Below are 19,278 nucleotides of genomic sequence, written 5' to 3'. Positions count from 1 at the left end.
CTTAAGTACAATTTTGAGGTACTTTTGCTTTAATGGAGTATTTTTATCTCATGCGACTTTCTTTCTTCTATTCCACTTTAGAGGGAAATCTTGTACTTTTTACTCCACTACAATTATTTGATAACTTTAGATATAAGTTACTTTATTTTTGCACACAAAACATTTGTAAATACAATTGCAGCTGAGATGATGAGTGGAGAGACAGATTTACAAAAATACTTTGATAATTAAGACTTTTTTCATGCAAAAACATTTCATGGTTCCAGCCTCTATAATATGAAGATTTGCTGATTTTCTTTTTAATTGATTTAATTGATGTAAATTTTTCTACATTAAATGAATTACCTTGTAATACTTAATATGCGCATAAATTTATAAAGTTATAAAGTTTAATTAATTGTTTCACTTTCTAAGAGAATGAATGTGTCTGATACTCAGATTGTCTGAATGAATGGAGGAGCAGCATGTGACACTAACACAAGTTAACGAACTAACAATGATTAACTTAGGCCTCTTGAAGTCAAACTTTGTACTGTGCATGCCCACCATTCCCGGAGTGGCGGGCCGGTTGTTGTGCTTTAAGTTGGGAGACGCTCAGCTCTGCAGCGGTGTGGGATTATCTGGTGAGTAGAGCAATAAATACAAGATGATAAGTAAGGTCAAAAGCATACATGTTTGTGTGTGTGTTGGTTTGTTGTTGGTAAATTGCAGGTTGGTTTTCTTTCTCAGCACAGGACATGGCAACAGGCTCTTCTTCCCAAAGGATTGGAGTTGTAGGATACGGACATCTAGGTGTGAAGTCCCCTTTATGAAACTCCACACACACTTTTTGACATATTTTAGATCTAGTAATCTATTGTAATTTTTAAAATCATATTTGTGTGTGTGTGCGTGCGTGCGTGCGTGCGTGTGTGTGCACGCTTCAGGGCAGTATCTGGTGGAGAGGATCCTTAAAGATGGAGCGGCTCTCGGTCTGAGTCTGGCTTTCGTTTGGAACAGAAATTCTGACAAGCTCAAAGGTTTAGTTCCTGATGACCTCATACTTGGAGACCTGTCATCCTTTGCAGACAGGTGCAAACACACACACACACACACACACACACACACACACACACACACAACAAGTAATGTAAAGTCATGCAACAGTATTAGCATCCATATCTTTGTGCTACCACAGACAACATGCACCTAATGTTCAACGACACCCTTTTTAAGCCTTCAAAACTTGAGCAAACTGGATGATTTCAAAACTTGGGCAGAAGACAATGAGCAACAAAAGATGTGACCCAGAAATTTGCAAGTACAAGAAAATTGCCTGTAAATTACTTAAAAAGGGAAAAGAAGAAAAAAAGTGAAAAACAACAAGGAAATGATCTAGAAAGTGCTAAAAAATTATAATCATTTTGATGCATGATTGTTTTCCCTTAGAAGTTTTTTTTAAAAATAATTCTCTAAATCAACACATTTCTTGCAATTTGTGGAACATTTCTTGCCAAGTCGCTCATCGCCTTTCTCACATGTTTTTGAAAGAAATCGCACCAATTTACTCAGGGTTCAAAGTTTGAAATATTTGTGAAACGCATCTGAAAGCAGCGCAAGAAAAGTAATGTCAGTCCAGGTTTTAAAGGGTTAATAAATAATCTCTGTGTTTTACAGACGGTGCGATGTGATCGTAGAGGTGTGCCATCCAAAGATAGTGAAAGACTTTGGGTTTCACTTCCTGTCTCAGTCTCATTTCATGGTAAGATTGTCCTCTGTTTGTGTGAGAAATGTAGTGGCTGCAAAAGCAGTTTTTATCTTATTTTTGTGCTGCTAATTTAAAGGGACAGTTCATCCCCAAACAGGGTTACCACAGATTCTTAAAAAGTCATTGAATTCATTCATCTATAAAAATCCTTATTTTTTAAAAATGTCTTTAATCAATCTTTCAAAAGCTTTAAAAGAATTGGGGAAAGGAGAAGTAGGATTTATAGATTGTTTTCTATGATTTTGCGTTGTAAAATCTCAAAATAACTGGTAACATCTTTTTTTTTTTTTCTTTTGTTAAATAATTTACCAAAGTCCTCCCCTTAAAACTCACCATGATAAGTGTCCAGGCAGTGGATCTCACATACAGAATAGATACGACAAAATTGTCAAGAATACCAGCCAGCAAATGTATTTCCCACGTCGGATGATCGTGATGATGATGAACCAAATAGATTTTTACAATATAAAATGTTCTTTGTCATTCATGTATTCCACTGTAAAAAGGGATTTTTTCTCCTACTGGATAAAAATGTCATGTCCTATGTCACCATAAACATTTAGGCAGGATTGTCCTTCTTCAATTCAAATGTGAAATTCTATAGAAGTGAAAATTAAAAATATATCTTGTTTATTTTAGAATATCAGAATTAAATAAAAATTCTATTTAAACTGAAACAAACCTTTTCCTACCTTTTTTTTAATAATTCAAGATCAAAGCTTGAACTTTAAGTTTCAAATTTTATTATTTGTGATTATTTTCCAATCAGATTTTTCTTCCAGATTAACAAACATTTTGGCTTTAATCTGGCTCCATAGAGGCAGACATCTCTACAACCAATATTTCCAACTCTCTTCAACTCGCACCAAAACAATGCAGACTGATAAACAGAACTGCAGGTAGGAGGAAAAATATGTATTTTTGGGGTGAACTGTCCCTTTAACACATAAGCTGACTCAAAGCTTCATCAGTTCCTGTTGAGATCCTGTTCTGTGACTTTATTTCTCCTTCTGTCAGGTGGGCTCTCCCTCGGCCCTGTCGGATCCTGATCTGAACCTGACGCTGCGTAAGGCGGCTCAGCAGTATGGTAGGACGCTCTATGTCCCCAGTGGTGCATTATGGGGAGGCCAGGACATCCAGAGACTGAATGATAGTGGGAACTTGAAGGTAACACTGGGACTGATTTTAAGGTTTTACTGATGGCTTTTAAAGCTCGTTTGGGTTAAAGAAATGTTGATCCCATATGAGCCAGTTCGCAGCCTTAGATCCTCAGGTGGGGCCCTTCTGGCCGTTCCACAGTCGAGGTTTAAAACTGAAGGAGACCGTGCCTTCGCCATCAGGGCCCCTCGGCTTTGGAACGACCTGCCTGAGAAGATGAGGCTCGCAGAATCAGCGACTTCATTTAAATCACTTCCTAAAACCCATTTTTATAGACTTGCGTTTATAGACAATTTTCTATATGATGTCATCTATTTTAATTTGTCTTGTTTTATTTTTTTTATTATGTCTTGATCTATGATTTGTACTTTTATTTCTGTTTTTACTGCTAATACTCTTTGAATTGTATTTACTCTATTATTATTTATTCATTTTATTTGTATTTTTTATTGTGCGGGTGTGGTACAGGGTTTAGACGTTGCAAATGAAGCGCAGCCGTCAAATGGCAAATATACCACTTTTATTTTAGTGCTTGTGATATGAGTGTTTTTCAGTAAACCTTATTGTGTTCTGATTAAACTGTTGACGCTCTTAACTTATTTTCAGGCTTTGTTTATAAGAATGTCCAAGCATCCATCCTGCTTCCGGCTGACAGGAGACGTCCTCTCCGACTGGACGGAGGAAGAGGGCCGGCGTGTTTTATTCAGAGGCTCAGTGGCGGAGTTGTGCCCACTTGCCCCGAACAACGTTAACACCATGGCAGCAGCAGCAGTGGCAGCAGGAGCGCTCGGCTTTACTGGCGTCCAGGGAGAGATCGTGTCAGACACAGCGTGAGTCTCATTGAGAAGTCTGATTGTCCTGATGCAGCCTTTCGTATCTGCTGAAATCACACATACCTCTCATACCTTTCGTGCCCCAGGCTGAGCGACTACCACGTGGTGGAGGTGGAGGTGACTGGACCTGGTGGCTTCTCAGTAAACACAGTGAGGAGGAATCCAGCCAAACTCGGAGCTGTAACCGGCAGCGCGACATACAACTCCTTCTGGAATAGTTTACTTGGTGAGTCCTGCACAGTCGGATCCTTTGAAACCTGAGCTATATGTCTTTAAAAAAATGGGAAGAGGGCAACAAACAACTTAAGAAAAAAAATAACCCAAAAATTAGTTTTTTTTTTTTTTTTTTAAGTACAAGAAAATGACTTTACTTAGGTGCAGTACTTGAGTAAATGTACTTAGATACTGTTTACTGGAGTTGTAAACGCTGTAATTAATAGGTCATGAAAATATCAGTTTAGTTCAAAAGTAGAGAAAAGATGTTGAGTTTGCAAATAAGTTAATAATCAATTCAGTTTTTATCCCTTGCATTTTTTTCTTTTTTTTTAATTACAGTTTGCAAAGGTCATGGGGGTCGAGTTTACTTGTGCTGAAGCAAGAAGATCCAGATAACGCAGATGGTTCAGGGTGGATATGTTGTGTGGACGGTGCTGCTGGATCAGTTTGTTACTGAGAAGTTTGGACATTTGTTCCAATAAAATGCATGCATACAAAGAAAGAGGAGCCAGTTATCATTTGGAAAACACTAATAGGTATATATATATATATATATTTAAACTTTATTATTAGTTAATTTGGTGCAAGATTGTAACAAATAATGATAAACTCTTACAGGGAGTGTGAGTCTATGCCTGCCATCTTCCTTCTTCCATTACAAATAGTCAATACACTCATGGTTGCCATCTGTCCCTTTTTATCTGTTTGTCTCAACTTTTTCCCTTCACAAATAAATACTTATGGAGACCCGGTATTAATCCACACAAGCACACACACAGACAGATAAAGAGGGGTGTGAGGTTGTTCGTCGGTGATCGTCGCTGAAAGGCTGCGATACAATAAGGCGTGGAAATAAAATGAAAACACACACACACTATTCTTAAAATGAGAGGGCTTTGATGCTATTTGGTGATGTGTGTGTGTCTACATTTTATTTCCATTCTCAGAAGTTTTTTTTGTCGTAAACAAGGCGAAAAGATGCTACAAGGTGGACTTTCAAGCGCTGTATCATTTACACACTTTTAAGCCGAACAAGTAAAAAGAATGGCTGCCCTGTGTGGGTATTCACAGCAACTGTCTTTACATTATCTTTTTTTTCTCCTGGAAAATAGCTTTGAAAGTGTAATGACAATCTGGTAAAAAGGAGGGTTAAGTTCCCTGCTCGGACCCACTATTTAATCAAGTATAAAAACCCTTCAAGAAACTCAAAATAACCCTCTATTATTGTTTCGATGCCTCAGACCTACAGTGTGTTATCCAGTGTTAGTACACTACAAAATCCAGCAATCCTGATTTCCACGTTGAGCCGTCGTTTAGCCCTTTCTAGCTGCTGTATTTACTCCACAAAGCAAACCACTGCTTGCGCTGCTGGTGTAACTCAAACGATACCAAAACATATCAAACGGACAGAAACTTTTCTAAAAATTCTGAGGTACGAACAGGTTGAGAAGACACTGACAGTGACGCAGTTTTTCACAACAAGTCGATATTAAATGTATCACTCGCAATCACACAACTGCACTCATTTATAAAGAACATGGATGACTTTAACGACTGCCACAGATGAGAGTTTTACTAGTGAGGTTTAGCGTGTGTGTGTGTTTCAGTTTTTATCGCTTGTGACACCATTGCTGTTTCCATTGGCCCCAGAGACGGCAGAAGACTTGTTTTTGAATGGAAGCGCGTAGGGTTGGCGGATGTTCACCCGGTCCTTTTCGGCCTCTAGATCCTCGTCGTAGCGTTCGTCCTCATCGTTGTCCTCAGCCTCGCTGTGGTGAGGGGAAGAGTGGCGGGACAGAGCTGGAGATGGCGGCACAGAGGCTGGTCGAGGGTAGCGGAAACCCGAGGCCTGAGAAAGACAATCAAAAGGTTTTGGAGTCGTAATCGGTGGGAATGTGACGACTTTAAGGGCCGTCAACACCAAGAACTATAACAAGAAGAAGATTTTAAAAATCGCTCCAACTTAAGTGGATGGCGGAGTCCATAACTATACGACTACAACTATAACGACATAAAAAGTGGCGAATGATATTGTAAATATGATTGTTTGTAAATTTAGTCATTAATAATTGATTAGTCTCCCTGACTATACCAGATTCTGGCCAGTAGATGGCGGTGAAAAAGAAAAAAGTTCCTAGTGTTGATTAAAAAAATATCTGCGTAATATGATGATTTATAGGCTACATAACGAATTTTGAATTATGATCCAAATCTGCTGAATTTAAAGGGTTCAATTCGGGTGTCATCAGTTCACTTCAGGGACACTATTCTAAAAAAATAAAGCTTTGTGAGTGCTGACAATATTGGCTTCTTAACTGCAGCTTATCGCTTTCATGTAGGATTTAGGAAAAACCCTCCACATGGTATAATCACTGAGTCACGGATATTATGTCAGGGTTGGTCACATTAGTCCACAGCACCACCAGTATCCTGGTAATGAAGCTGTATTCTTTTTATTTGATCACTTTTGTGAAATAAAAATAGAAATAACCACAGCAGAAGGCGGCGTAGATGCAATGTCCAGCAACTCTCTTCACGTCTGTTTACGTAAATGCAAGCATAACCGACTACTGATGATGCAATAGGGTCTTAGGTGATGTCCCATTTCACAGGGGCAGATTTAAATCACTACACCTCGAAAATAAGGGATCCAAGTGAAAACTTGAAACAGGATTGGACCTTAGGTTTCATGAATGCATAAATAAGATAAAATAACAATAAAGAATAAAAACCTGGTACATCTCCCAGCCAAAGACACACAAGTTGACTTACTGAGGTGGGCTCGTGAAGCTCATACACGAAGGTATCGGGGAAGGCTTTAGCCAGAGCCATATGACGGGCAGAGATATAATACTAGAGGAGAAAACAAGAAAGACAACAACATTAATTCTTCTTTAAGAGGACACATAAACAACGTGAGTCTTTAGGATTTGTAATCTCACCCTGCCGAGGTATCTCCAGTCCAAGAGTTCGCTCAGACGCTCAGTCCGGTTCCTCTGGATGATCCGCTGGCGCCGGCTCTGCTTGCAGAACTGAAATAGGAAGGACGTGAGCTGGTTACACGACTCGTCGATCCCCCGATACCGCCGGTCCAGGATGTAAATACCTGAAAGAAGAAGCGGCGTGATGTGAAAGAAAGCCTCAGTTACCCCTGCGTATCTTTTTAAAGACAAACTTTGAGAATTTGACAGAAGGAATATGAGAAACGCACCGTATGCTGAGGGGTCTGCTATGTGTTCCTCCATGAAACAGCCAAAGCCGGACAGGTTAGTTGAGATTGATGGAATTCCCATGACTGTGCACTCAGCTGACGGTGACAGAAACAGTAGTCTGATTAACATTTTAATGTTATACAACATACCCTAAATTTCCACATTATTTATAGAAAAATAGAAAAAACACCCCAAATTCTAAATGATCAAAAAATCACCCGAAGAATGCAAAATAATAACAATAATTTAAAAAAATCTAAATTATGAAAAAAGCCCAGCAAAAAAACACCTGAAAATCCTCAATATAAAAAAGAAAATCCACTCAAAATTATATTTCAAAAAATTGATGTATCCAAATACTATACTACTACTAATAATAATAAATTAAATAAATAAATAAATTAAATAAAAATAAATAAAATATTTATAATAAAAGTGATTTTTAAAAAAAAAGAAAAACCCCCAAAACATGAAGAGAAAAAAAAAAACATAGTGGGCAATTTTTTGTCCATTTTCTGTTTGACCGATTAATCAGCTAGTTGTTGCAGCTGTCATTGATTAAACTATTTCGTAATTTATAACCAAATATCATGTTTTATAAACTTACGTTTTTCTGCAAAAACCTTAATCTGTAAAGCAACAAAAGCTGTCACATAAATGTAGTAAAGTAAAAAAGTACAATATTTCCCTCTGAACTGTAGTGGGGTAAAAGGAGTAAATGTACTTAGTTGCTCCACCACTGCCTACAAACACAAATACACCTTGTCAGTGTGCACGGGTCGTACCTGGAGTGTAGCCCCAAGGCTCGTAGTAAGAGGGGAAGACGCCGAGGTGACAGCCTCTTACAAACTCCTCATAATCCATCGGAAGTAGAGGAGAGGTGGACGAAAGGAACTCGGGATGGAAGATAATCTGAAGAAGGGAGAAGCCGTTCAGTGTCTGAGGCAGATATTTGTGGATGTGCTGTAGGAAGCAGTGTGATGTACCTTGACACGGTCAGCAGAGCTGTTGAAAAGGCCGATACGGCGGACACAGTTAAGGATGGGGTCGCTGCTGTCCTCCAGCATGTTGTGGGTGCAGACTGGAGGCTGGCATTGTCTCTGAGTCGCAAAGATGGCCCTCTTCATTATGGTGAAGTCCTCTTTGTCCAGCATCTTTGACACATCCGGCAGCTGCCCACTGATGAAAGCAGCTTGATTTAGGAGCTTGACTACATTAGAATATTTATTAGTATGAGTAAACTCAACCACCTCGTTTTAACGATGACGAGAAATTGGGAAAAAAGCAATAAACAAGAAATGTTCACCAATTGCAAGAAATTTGAAAATGTAGAAAATAATTTTTTTTAAAGTAGGCAAAAAGAAAAAGGATAAAGATCAAGCTAGGGAAAACTATATAATTATCATAATTACATATTTAAAATATGCTGCAGAATTCTTACAAATGTGTAGCACTTTTTTCATGTAATTTCCTTGTTTGTTTATTTTTTTACTTTCTTTTTTCTTTTTATTTATTGATAATTTTCTTGTACTTTTTTTCTTGACTAATTTCTCATTAATTAATTCAGTTCTTCTTAAGTTGTCTGCTCATGTTTTTGAAAGAAACAAAGTCAAATTGCTCAGGTTTCAAAGGGTTAATGATAACTTTTACTCCTTCCATGCTGTTTGCTTGTTGCATTGGCTCAAATTGCTGCCTGTTTTTGGTGTGAATATAAAAATACTGTTCTTTATGGTGGAGGAGGGTCATGCAGTCAAACATTTGTCGCTTCGGGACAGTAAAACGTCTAAATAAATAACGAACAGTCCCTAACAGACTTTTTTAATTGAGTGGGTTGTTTCTAACTCTTCATCTTTTTGATTTGATAGAGTAATAAAAACATGTAATTCCACATTATACAGGTTTCACGAAGAAGCCCGAAAGGTCTCAACTTACACTAGAAGTGACTCATAAAGTTTCTTTCCGAAACGCTCCTTCACAGTCTGCGCGGTATCCCTGTCAGGGACAAATAGAGAATACAAATAAGACAACTGCAAACATTTTTCCACGATGAAGTCAAGTATAAATGAGTGCAGCATTTTGTTTGTCAGGCTCACAATGTACCGTTTTATTTTAGATATTTTATCTCCTTGTTTAACGTTAGAAGCGACCTCACCAGAGCTGTTTCCGGACCGCTTGGCCCTTCAAGGTCTCCACGTTGAAGTTGTTTGTCCGAGCTGGCATGATGAAGAATGCGATGACGGTCACGTCACTGTGATTAACCTGCAACAGGCAGACCACAGAGGAATATAGGGTTGAATTTTTTAATAATAAAAATTGATTTTATTTGTTTAATGCTTGAAAAAAGTTACTTAAGGGCACTTTACATGGTAATTAAGACAGTAAGAGAATCAGTAAAAGCAATAACAAAAGAAAAACAAAACAACTTAAACAGCACTCAGAGAGCGCAGACCTCCGTTAAGGCCAAAAATCCACTCTTCCTTTATATTCAAATCTGCAAGAACAACCTCTATTTATGTGTGGATGTATTTCCAAAACTATGAGATCAAGCTGACAGAGGATCAGAATGACACGTGGTAAACTTCATGGTCAATATTACTGCTTTTTCTTGTAAAGCATAAAGTTTGAACATTTTACTTTAATATTTCTGATGAGATTATTGAAGAAAATTCGCATTTGTATGTAAGTAGGAGTGCAGGTAATTGCATGATGTGTGCATTTACTTTTCCACAGCAACATATTAGTTTGGTAAAAAAAAAGAAACAAAAAAGCGTCACAATTTTAATGGTTCTTCAATGAAACCACTGTGACAAGGAGTTCTTGTATTTCTTCATTTGGCTGTATTTAGTCACGACAGATCTTTACAACCACTGACTGAATTTTAGGATGTATGGCATTTATTATGCCAAGACCAAGTGTCCTATTTTGCAATGTTAATCAAAATAATTTTGATCAACTACAAAATTTAATGGTTTCATCTGTGGCTTATGCGACATCTTCCAACCAGGTTTCATGAATATTAGGCCATTTTTCCATAATACTGTGAAGGTCACAGTGACAAATGAAGAATGGGAGGAACTAAAGGATTACCTAAGATTCACCTTTGTCCCTCTCTCACACACACACACACACACACACACTCACTCACTTGAATACATGCTTACATCTGTAGACACAGCTACACAGCGCACACTTACCCTCAGTAGATAGTTGAGTCTGGCTAAAGCTTCCAAAAAGATGTCGGCTCCTTTGTTGGAGAACTCGTACCTTCCAGCAATGAAGAGGAACAAACACTTGTCCAGGTTGAAGTCAAGGTGCCTGATCAAACACACACCAACATCCGTCACAAGCTGGAGGAGCGCAGCATTTACAGTCAACACGTTCTGAAACAAAACTCCTCTGAGTTGGATTTGTCTCTTTCTTATTAGACAGAATTAATTCAATTAAAAAACATGCAACAAGCGAGAAAACTGTGAGCGTCGCATGGTGTCTGACCCGTAGAAGTGTCCTCTGACGAACTCCTGAATTCGATTTTTGCTCTGAGCGTGGAGGTTTTGAAACTCGTGCACGGCTGAGAACTTCTTTACGTTGAGCCCGTTTGGAGTAACAATGTCTGTGGATCATGGGAGAGTTAAAGGGCATTACATGGAAAAAAAAAACGTACCCACAGAGACAGATAAATCCATTTAACTTTAGGTAAGTATCTAACTAGATAGATAAATTATTGTATTCCTCAGAATGCTACACTGAGACATTCAGTAAGCAAGCAGTGAGAAAGAGATCTCGTCCCCGCGCATTAAGACCTGCTTGCAGTGACAAATAAGGATAATTCGTTTCTGAATTTCACGCTTCAGTTCACACACCTGGCTTCCTCTTGAGCAGGTGCTCCGCCTCGATGGCTGTGATCTGTGACACAGTGGTGAAGACGTGGGCACAGTGAGCAGCCGCCCGCTCCAAACAGTAGCGGTGGTAGATCTGTCTGTCGCCGGCTTCCTTATCCACATTGAACTGAGTGAAAGAGTGAGTACGATTACTTGCTGAATATCTGCCTTATTTTGCCTAAAAAGTATCAACTTGACTGTGAAATGGCTGCCCTCTCTTATTTCTCCTTTTATTTTATTACATTCCTGCACACTAAAATGTACACACACACACACACACACACACACACACCTCTGCAAGGTTGTTATAGAAGTCCACATTCCCAGCGCACAGGTATCGTCCCAGCAGTGTGGCGTGAGTGGTGAAGATGGTTGCGATCGGCAGCTGTCTGTGTCTACACAACACCAGGCCCAGACCGGCCAACCACTCGTGGAAATGGGCGACAATGTGCGGAGGCTCCTCGCTCTGGGCTGCGTACTGTGATACAGGAGAAAATACGGTCAGTATGGACTACACACGTACAAACCAACGTGCATTCAAACACATCTTATTTTTCATGTCCTCCAAGGTTTTGACATTTCAAACCTTTAGATTATTTGGATATCTATTCTAAGACCTTTTCAAGGGCCTACAGATGATCCATCTTCTATTTGTATGTAAATATAAATTATGCAACCTCTCCTCTTGACACAACAGAGATAAAACATTTTGCTTTTAATCTTCACAGAGATTCTTGTCACTTCTGAGTGTGAACTGCTGACCTCTCCCAGGAGCCAGGCGGTCAGGAAGCCAAACAGCACGGCGTCGTTGGCCTCACGGTCGAACCACGGCACGCCGATGTCACAAAGCTCCCACAGCTCACTCTTCCAGCTGTCCAGAGACCAGGCGGTGAACCCGACATCAATCAGAACAACATACGGACTGCCCTCGATAAGCCACCGCCCGAAATAGACCTGCAGGCAAAATGAAGAAAAGGTGAGTTATTCTTTTTTAGCACATAGAGCTGCAAAAATGCATCAGTTTGTTGTCGACTATTAAAGGAGTCACCAGCAAATTTTTCATGTGAAAATTTTCTGGTTTCTTTAGGCCATTATGACAGTTAACTGATTTTCTTTGGGATTTGAACAAAAAAGTACATTTTCAGATGTTATCTTGGGCTTTGGGAAACACAAATCAACATTTTTCACTATTTTAAAGATCAAACATGTAATTTATTTATCCAGAAAACGACTGTTAGTTGCAGCCCTAATGCTAAACACCACTCATGGTTGAGGGCACATTCTTTCCTTTTTTACCATTTTTACTTTGATTCAGTTTCATGAGGAAAGCTGAATGCTTTGTGGTCGATCACTTGGGGAGTCGAGTCATCATTTTACAGTAAGAATAGTATAAACGACTCCAATGTTAAGAAAAATATATATAATTTATAACAGCCACAGAATACATATTTATATTCATTTTAACAGAAGGAGTTGCAGCTGCAGCAGCAACTCCTCTTTTTTATTACATACATTAATCAGCTATTTACGTTAACCATGTTTTGTTTTATATGTAGATAAATGGGTTCGTCCTTGTGTCTCTAATCTAAAAGAACTTTATTGGCAAGGTTTTAATTCCACTATCAAAAATATATTCCAAACAAACTATCCAAGGTTAACTTTGACGCACTTCGCGGTCAAAGTACGTCTCCTCAAACTTCAAGTATAACCAGTGCCTACCATACACCAAAAGACTTTAAAGATACTACCTACATACAGACTGGGGATCTTAGGTTATTGTGCAGAAATAAAGGAAAATGATGACGACTGTTATGCTATAAACCTAAATACACAAAACCAAAAACTGTCATGGTGGGATTCCATAATGGCACAATGTTTCAAGGCAACATTTGCATTTCAGTAATTTTCTGTTAGTGCATTAAACAATTAAAAATTAAAATCTACTCATCTATTATTGTGAATCTATTTTTCAAGATTTTAAAATGACAGAGAGAGACATTTTTTAGACCATTATTGTGGAGAGAGTTAATGGGCTGAATCATGAGAGGAAGGCCCCAAAAAAGGGATTTAACGTGGCCTACAGAAAGTCATGTCAATATATATATATATATATATCTATATATATATATATATATATATATATATATATATTGTGCTGCTGGTTTGCTCAGGGCCCTGGCTCTTTTTTTTCCAAGTATTGCAACATATTTGACTGTAAACAGGAAGGATAGGTATGTTACAGAGAGGCAACAGGATACCAAAGAGGGTTAAGATAGTATAAAACATGACCTTAAACAAACTGTTGGAACGTGCACCAACTGAGATAAAACTCATTTTAGTGCATCATTGAAAATTTGTCTGCAATCAACAGTAAAATCGCTTTCAAAGCCGTTTGACGTGGGGCAGGCATAAACTGGAAAGAGGATTTAGTTTAATGTTATACTACAGGCCCTAAATATCTTTTAAGAAAACTTTGCTTTAAACTGAAATATTTGTACTCTGGTGCTGGTCTGCCCTGATCTTTAAGGTCATGTGACTTAAGGTAAACCAGATAGCCAGACACTTTGAAAAGACTGCACTATCACTTTAAAATAGTCCCACTCCGACTCCTCGTCTTGACCCATAATTCCACAGCACTTCCAGAGTGACACAGCACAAAGCTTTAAAAGTATCTCTCACACACACGAACACACACACACACACACACACACACTGGCAGTTATCTATTTCTGGAGTGTGTTTTTCTAAGAGAGACACAGAGACACTGATACAACCTCTAACCTTTGCGAGGAAATGTCACTGGGTTTAGAGACGTGTGGTTGGGTCGGACATGAAAGCGGGGCTAATGATGATCTCGAACATTTTTTAAAGTGTAGCGCACATTCACAAATCTCACTCTTTAATCTCTCCAACCACGTGTAGTAAGAAGCTCTGTCCTTGAGTGGAACATACAGACTTAACTCAGAGGCGTATGTGTTCACTGTGTACATGTGGTAGTACCTTACACCCACTGGAGTTCATCTTGTCAATGGTTCTCTTCAGCGCGGGGTTGGTGGGCTCGATCAGCTCCACCTGTGTGCGCACGTTGCTCTCTACATAGGGACCCACCAGGAAATAGTTCTCCCCCCATTCCTCTGCGGTCAGACGGGCTTTGGTCTGGATGACGGTGTAGATGCCTCCAACTTCACACATGCAGCAAACATGCCACACGTACGCACACAAAATCAAGGCAAAGATATAATGTGATCCAACCTGATACGTGTGGAACGTCACGGTGACGTATCGATTTTACGAACTAGAATTTCCCAAAAGATTATAAACTGTGTGAATAAACAAGATTAGACATGACAGTGCATACAAACTATATAAACTATCTTTATAGGTTTTGCAAGGAAAAACTACTTTTAGTAACGTTTTTTGACTCTTTCTTCCATTTCCTCACACAAGCAAGGATCAAACATGTAAACACACGAACAGACACTTGCCTTTGTTCGCGACCTCCCACGCGATTTCAAAAAGAACAGCGTCTTCCAAATCAAACTCCTCGTCCCACTCTTCAAGCCCTGACAGGGACGTGACAGAGAGGCTGCGAGCCAGCGGCATGCTGGGTAAACACAAAACACACTCAGCTGAGAAGGGAGCACCTTTTATCAGTTTATACACTTTACATGTTTGTCACTTACTGAACTTATTTACCAAAAGTCTCTTTCACGCAAAAACTGCTCTTTGTTTTAATTCCAAAGAAATTCAGCGATATCCCATTAATCCTGGGATACGGAAACATTTATTACAATTGCAATGATGTAGATTTTAAAGGGATATTTGGAAGTGGGTGTGTATATCATTGTATTATTAAATACAGCTGATGTGAGTCAGCACGGCACCCGCTTTAGAGAGGCAGGCAGGAGTCCAACAAGGAAGTTAAGCAACATACTGCTATGGGTGAAGGATAATAGCAAATGTAAATTAGACACCTAAAACAAGTCCTGCCAAAAATGATTCATAACCTTTTAAGTGTATGCTATATTTCAAATACTTAAACTACTTCATCTTTCCATCAGACTGACTGTTCAGACGGCGAGCCTGTTAACAGCCTCAGTTTTTCATCTGCGCTCTCATTAAAGCCACAGACTCCACTGACAAAAACCGCAGTTTGGTGGAGCTGTTGGTCTACCGCTGCCTTAAATGCTTTGGTTAGATTTTGTTACTAGGCAGGTTTACATTAACCCTCGAATTGCGCAAATTGAAATTGCAAATATAAAATACGTCTGACGGAAACACATCAATTTAGAAAAAACTCCCATTTATTTTTTTTAAAAAAGTTTTTACATTCACATGAGGTGGTATTTCAGGCAATTTGAATATTTTTGAAACTACTGCAATCTACTGTGTGTAATATACTGACTATAGATAAATACCTCATACAGCCCCACTTTAAAAAAAAATCCTAAATATCCATTTGAACGAATGGCATGTGATAACAGAAACTGAATGATTCTGACTAATTTCTAACTTATTCATAGAAATTTCTCTAGAATACAGTATTGGGTAATCCCGATGAGTAAATGACACATTTTTTTTCAACAGTTAAACTTTCTCTTGACCAATGTTTCCTCACACATCTGCAGGTATGTCATCAAAGAGCCACACATCCTATTTCACAACATACTGCGATGTTTTTTTTCAAACACAACCTTTTTCAAGTCTTTTACAATTTTCTTTTTTAAAATCCAGCTGTGGGAATACACTGTGTGTTTCAGACATATTTATAATGTAGGAAACACACTGAAGTGGCCCTTTGAGAGATAGGAATCCAGCGTTTATGTGTGTGTTGTTTGTCTACTTCGCTCTGAATATAATCTGAGATGATCAAGGGGCTTCTTTTGTTTACTACTACTACTGATTACACAACACACACGTGTACAGTTATAAAGACCATAAACTACACGTCTATTTGTATACAAAAACTACAGGTTTACTTAGTGAAATTTTACCTAAACTTCCTCAACAAACATGCACAATAATAACTCATAACTCTAGTCAATGCATCCCACTGCGACAGAGGAAGTTGGCAGGAAAAGCATTTCAACAGAATAATGAAGCGAGGAGTGCATTCCCGATGACTAAGTATGAGATGCACAAGAAAAACTTCTTCTTGAAAAATTGAGGAGTGGTGTAAGCAAGGATGCAGATAAGCGCAGACGAGGGCCCGGATCAGGTATAAACTTGATCCAGCCAATCACACTGTTGATATGCTACTATGAAATGATGCAATCAGATGAAGTTGAGACATGAAAAAACAAAACCACTGCACACACTGGGTTCAGGGAAATACTCTCACAACTTTCCTTTTTGCACTGCTCATCACAAATCCCATCAGTGTTTTAAATTCTTAATTGATTGTGCTGAATTGCTGCTGATAGCAGTAAACAAATCAGAGTTTACATTCAGTCATTGTCTCTCCTGAAAGATAAAACACAACAAGACTGATGAAAAGTGCCGTTTAAATTTGACACAAACATGTCCTCAAATAAACCCTCCCTCGTGTTATATATACTGTATATATTCTTGTTCGTGGTACTTCATTATATATTGTGTTGTGCATTGTTGCATCATACACATACAGTATGTTCTATTTCTTACTTCACATCCTAGTTTTTGCTACATCGCATTTCAGCATAACGCATAGTTTTATATATTTTTTACACACTTTACACTCTCAGCACATTATAAATATTTATAATCTCAAATATCTACACACTAGTGCTAATTGTTTTTTATTATAACCGTATTTCTATTTTATATTTTTACATACTTTGTGCTAGTACCTTTTTATATTTTGTATAATTCTCTACGCTTGGCATCAGAGCGTAACAAACAAAATGTTAAGTATTTCTAATTTATTGTGCGTTTGATATGTTTTTCCCCCCACAAAATAAGTTCAAATAACTTGTTGAAAATCCTTCAAATTACATGCAAAAAGCACATTCTGTAAAGTAAAGTTAAAACATCCAAGTGAAGTAACCAAAAAGCAAAACACTTTTCTGATTTTAAGGGGACGTTAAAGGTCCAGTGTGCAGGATTTAGTTGCATCTAGTAGCATTCAAAGGAAATATGGCAGCTGACAGAAAAACACAAATGACCCTGTCTATTTCCAGTGTTTGATTTGTGTGTTTACCGTGGAGGTAAACCCGTGGGCTAGAAAACTCTTTTAGCATTTCCACCAGGCGAGCAGCTCCATTGGATTGAAACGGCTCCATCTTTGGTTCGGTGTATTATTGAAGTCTATGGAGGAGCGCCTCCATGTGTACATATAAACTGCTCATTCTAAGGAAACGAAAACACACCAACGTTTAGTTTTAGGTGATTATACACCAATGAAAACATAGTTCTGAATATTATTTACCATTTGTGCAAACAGATGCCCCTATATCCTCCACACTGGACCTTTAAAAGAGACTAATTAATGGAAACTAATCTGAAATTAGAGAGATCTAATCTTGGATTTGATCAAATCTTCAGTTTATGTTGTTCAAAACTTTTCTACTGATACCTTTGATGAAAAAAAAAAATGGATTATCCTGATCCCAGCAGAGGGGTGGATTCAGGAAACTACAATCATATAGTACATACACATCTATTTATATTTTGCACTTTATTTGTTTGAGCGTTACAGTGATAAAGTAGATAAAGTGGACATTAGGACACTTATTAATCCTTTCAGTACAGTTAAGAAAAATAAGAACGATTTTGTCCCCAAATAGCAAACAATATAAAACTAAATTTATTTCATCTTTCATTTATCACTTCGCATTAATTTCAATGACACAATCAAGCGTGGTGTAAAACAATGGCATCCCTTATTGCACGTCCAGTCAGTTCCTCTTTCTGAGAGTACTTCAGAGGTTGGTCTACAGGCTCAGGAGTGTGTATCTGACACTTTGAATAAAAGAAAACATCTGTTGTTCTTCACATAGCTACTTACATAGTGAAATGATCCCATTTTAGAGCAACAGTATTCTAGATTTGGTAATCTTGAAAAGTTTGAATCTGGATCAGGGTGATCCAACCTAATGTGGCTTTGAAAAAACTGGTACAAAGGTAAACTGGATTAGCTGGTACTGGATAGCAAAACACTGGATTACATTTTTTTGAACATCTGGGCTCTGCTCATTTCTTTGGGGACCCCCTGGGGTTCCCTCGGGCTCTCTGTGGGAACCCTCACCTGTTTGGGACACCACTTTATGGATGCTTTACTGTGAATTTCTGACGCTCACATTGACATGCAGTCACAATAATCACCATCATACCCTCATCAGTTTCATACCCTTTTACAGATATTTTGATTTGAACTATCCAGTAGGCCTACGGATCTGGGAAAGGGCAAGACCCAAATTAGGCTCTATCAAAAATATTTCCCATATCGGGCAATAACGGACGCACGAGCAGCAGCCCCAAACACGACAGGTGACAACAGCACCATAAAACCAGCAGGAAAACTCCGGGCTGACTGTGCATGTTGCTGTATGTATCGTCTTTTGTGTCTCATGAGTTGTGAAACGAAACGTGACATCAGGCACCTACTGCAGCCGCGGACACGCGCAAAGGACACCGCGTCCCTGATGCGCGCCCCCGCCTGTTGAGGAAGTATCCGACTATTGTCATTGTGGAAATTAAAAAAAAAACAACAACACACAGCTCTTAACTCACCCTTCGGTTTTGTCCCAACTTCACCAGGATGAACAACGCATTAGCAGCTGTCGCAGTCGGTCCAGAAAACGCAGCCAGCGGAGAGTGAGGAAAAGGGGGCGGCGGCTCCACTTAAACGCCAGCGATGCGCATTGGTTTGATGCGTTTGCTGTCAGATTGAGGGACAGGACGCCCACAGACTGAGATGCAGGAAGAAGGCTGGGTTGGTGTATGCGGGGTCTGCGCTGTCACATTATTCATGAGCTTCACTCCCATTGGCCTCAGCCTGTTTTTTGTCTCCGCCTCTGCTCACAACATGACAGGAACTGGGAGTTTTCCTCAGCTGAGAGACGCAATTGGCTGAGCAGAGGCTTGACAGTTGCAGTGGTTGGTGAATTATCTTTTCATCCATACAAAAGAGGGGAGTCATGGGAATGTTTTTTTTCCTTTTTTTCCAGTGAGGAGGGAGAAGAGCAAGGGGGTTATTTATAATATGTCCTGAGGGTCATGGAGAGCATAGTTTTGAGAATACAACGTGACCAGTG

At 38.9% G+C, this 19,278-nt stretch overlaps 2 protein-coding genes across 3 annotated transcripts; one reads left to right on the top strand and one right to left on the bottom strand.

Moving 5' to 3' along the window:
* Positions 1-540: 540 nt before the first annotated feature.
* Positions 541-4,966, top strand: aspdh (aspartate dehydrogenase domain containing). 2 transcript variants are annotated; one of them, XM_042504838.1, is made up of 8 exons: positions 541-623; positions 730-792; positions 927-1,071; positions 1,657-1,741; positions 2,765-2,914; positions 3,512-3,735; positions 3,825-3,964; positions 4,294-4,966. In XM_042504838.1, exons 2-8 carry the CDS (start codon positions 738-740, stop codon positions 4,329-4,331), a joined length of 837 nt encoding a protein of 278 aa, XP_042360772.1. In that variant the 5' UTR covers positions 541-623; positions 730-737; the 3' UTR covers positions 4,332-4,966. The 2 variants fall into 2 exon arrangements, with proteins under 2 accessions (XP_042360772.1, XP_042360773.1); XM_042504839.1 differs by having other exon boundaries at positions 547-623; positions 735-792.
* On the bottom strand, positions 4,496-18,861 carry gys1 (glycogen synthase 1 (muscle)). The gene is made up of 16 exons (XM_042504836.1): positions 18,755-18,861; positions 14,530-14,648; positions 14,045-14,226; positions 11,807-11,998; positions 11,337-11,522; positions 11,027-11,171; positions 10,659-10,776; positions 10,361-10,481; positions 9,319-9,425; positions 9,099-9,158; positions 8,153-8,345; positions 7,952-8,078; positions 7,166-7,261; positions 6,897-7,060; positions 6,727-6,807; positions 4,496-5,803 (listed from the first exon to the last, which is right to left on the bottom strand). Exons 2-16 carry the CDS (start codon positions 14,645-14,647, stop codon positions 5,558-5,560), a joined length of 2,136 nt encoding a protein of 711 aa, XP_042360770.1. The 5' UTR covers position 14,648; positions 18,755-18,861; the 3' UTR covers positions 4,496-5,557.
* Positions 18,862-19,278: the final 417 nt, after the last annotated feature.

This window comes from Plectropomus leopardus, chromosome 17 (assembly GCF_008729295.1).
Source record: "Plectropomus leopardus isolate mb chromosome 17, YSFRI_Pleo_2.0, whole genome shotgun sequence".
Classification (NCBI taxonomy): Eukaryota; Metazoa; Chordata; class Actinopteri; order Perciformes; family Serranidae; genus Plectropomus; species Plectropomus leopardus.
The sequence above is the reverse complement of the archived record's forward strand: the minus strand, read 5'-3'. Positions and strand labels throughout refer to the sequence as shown.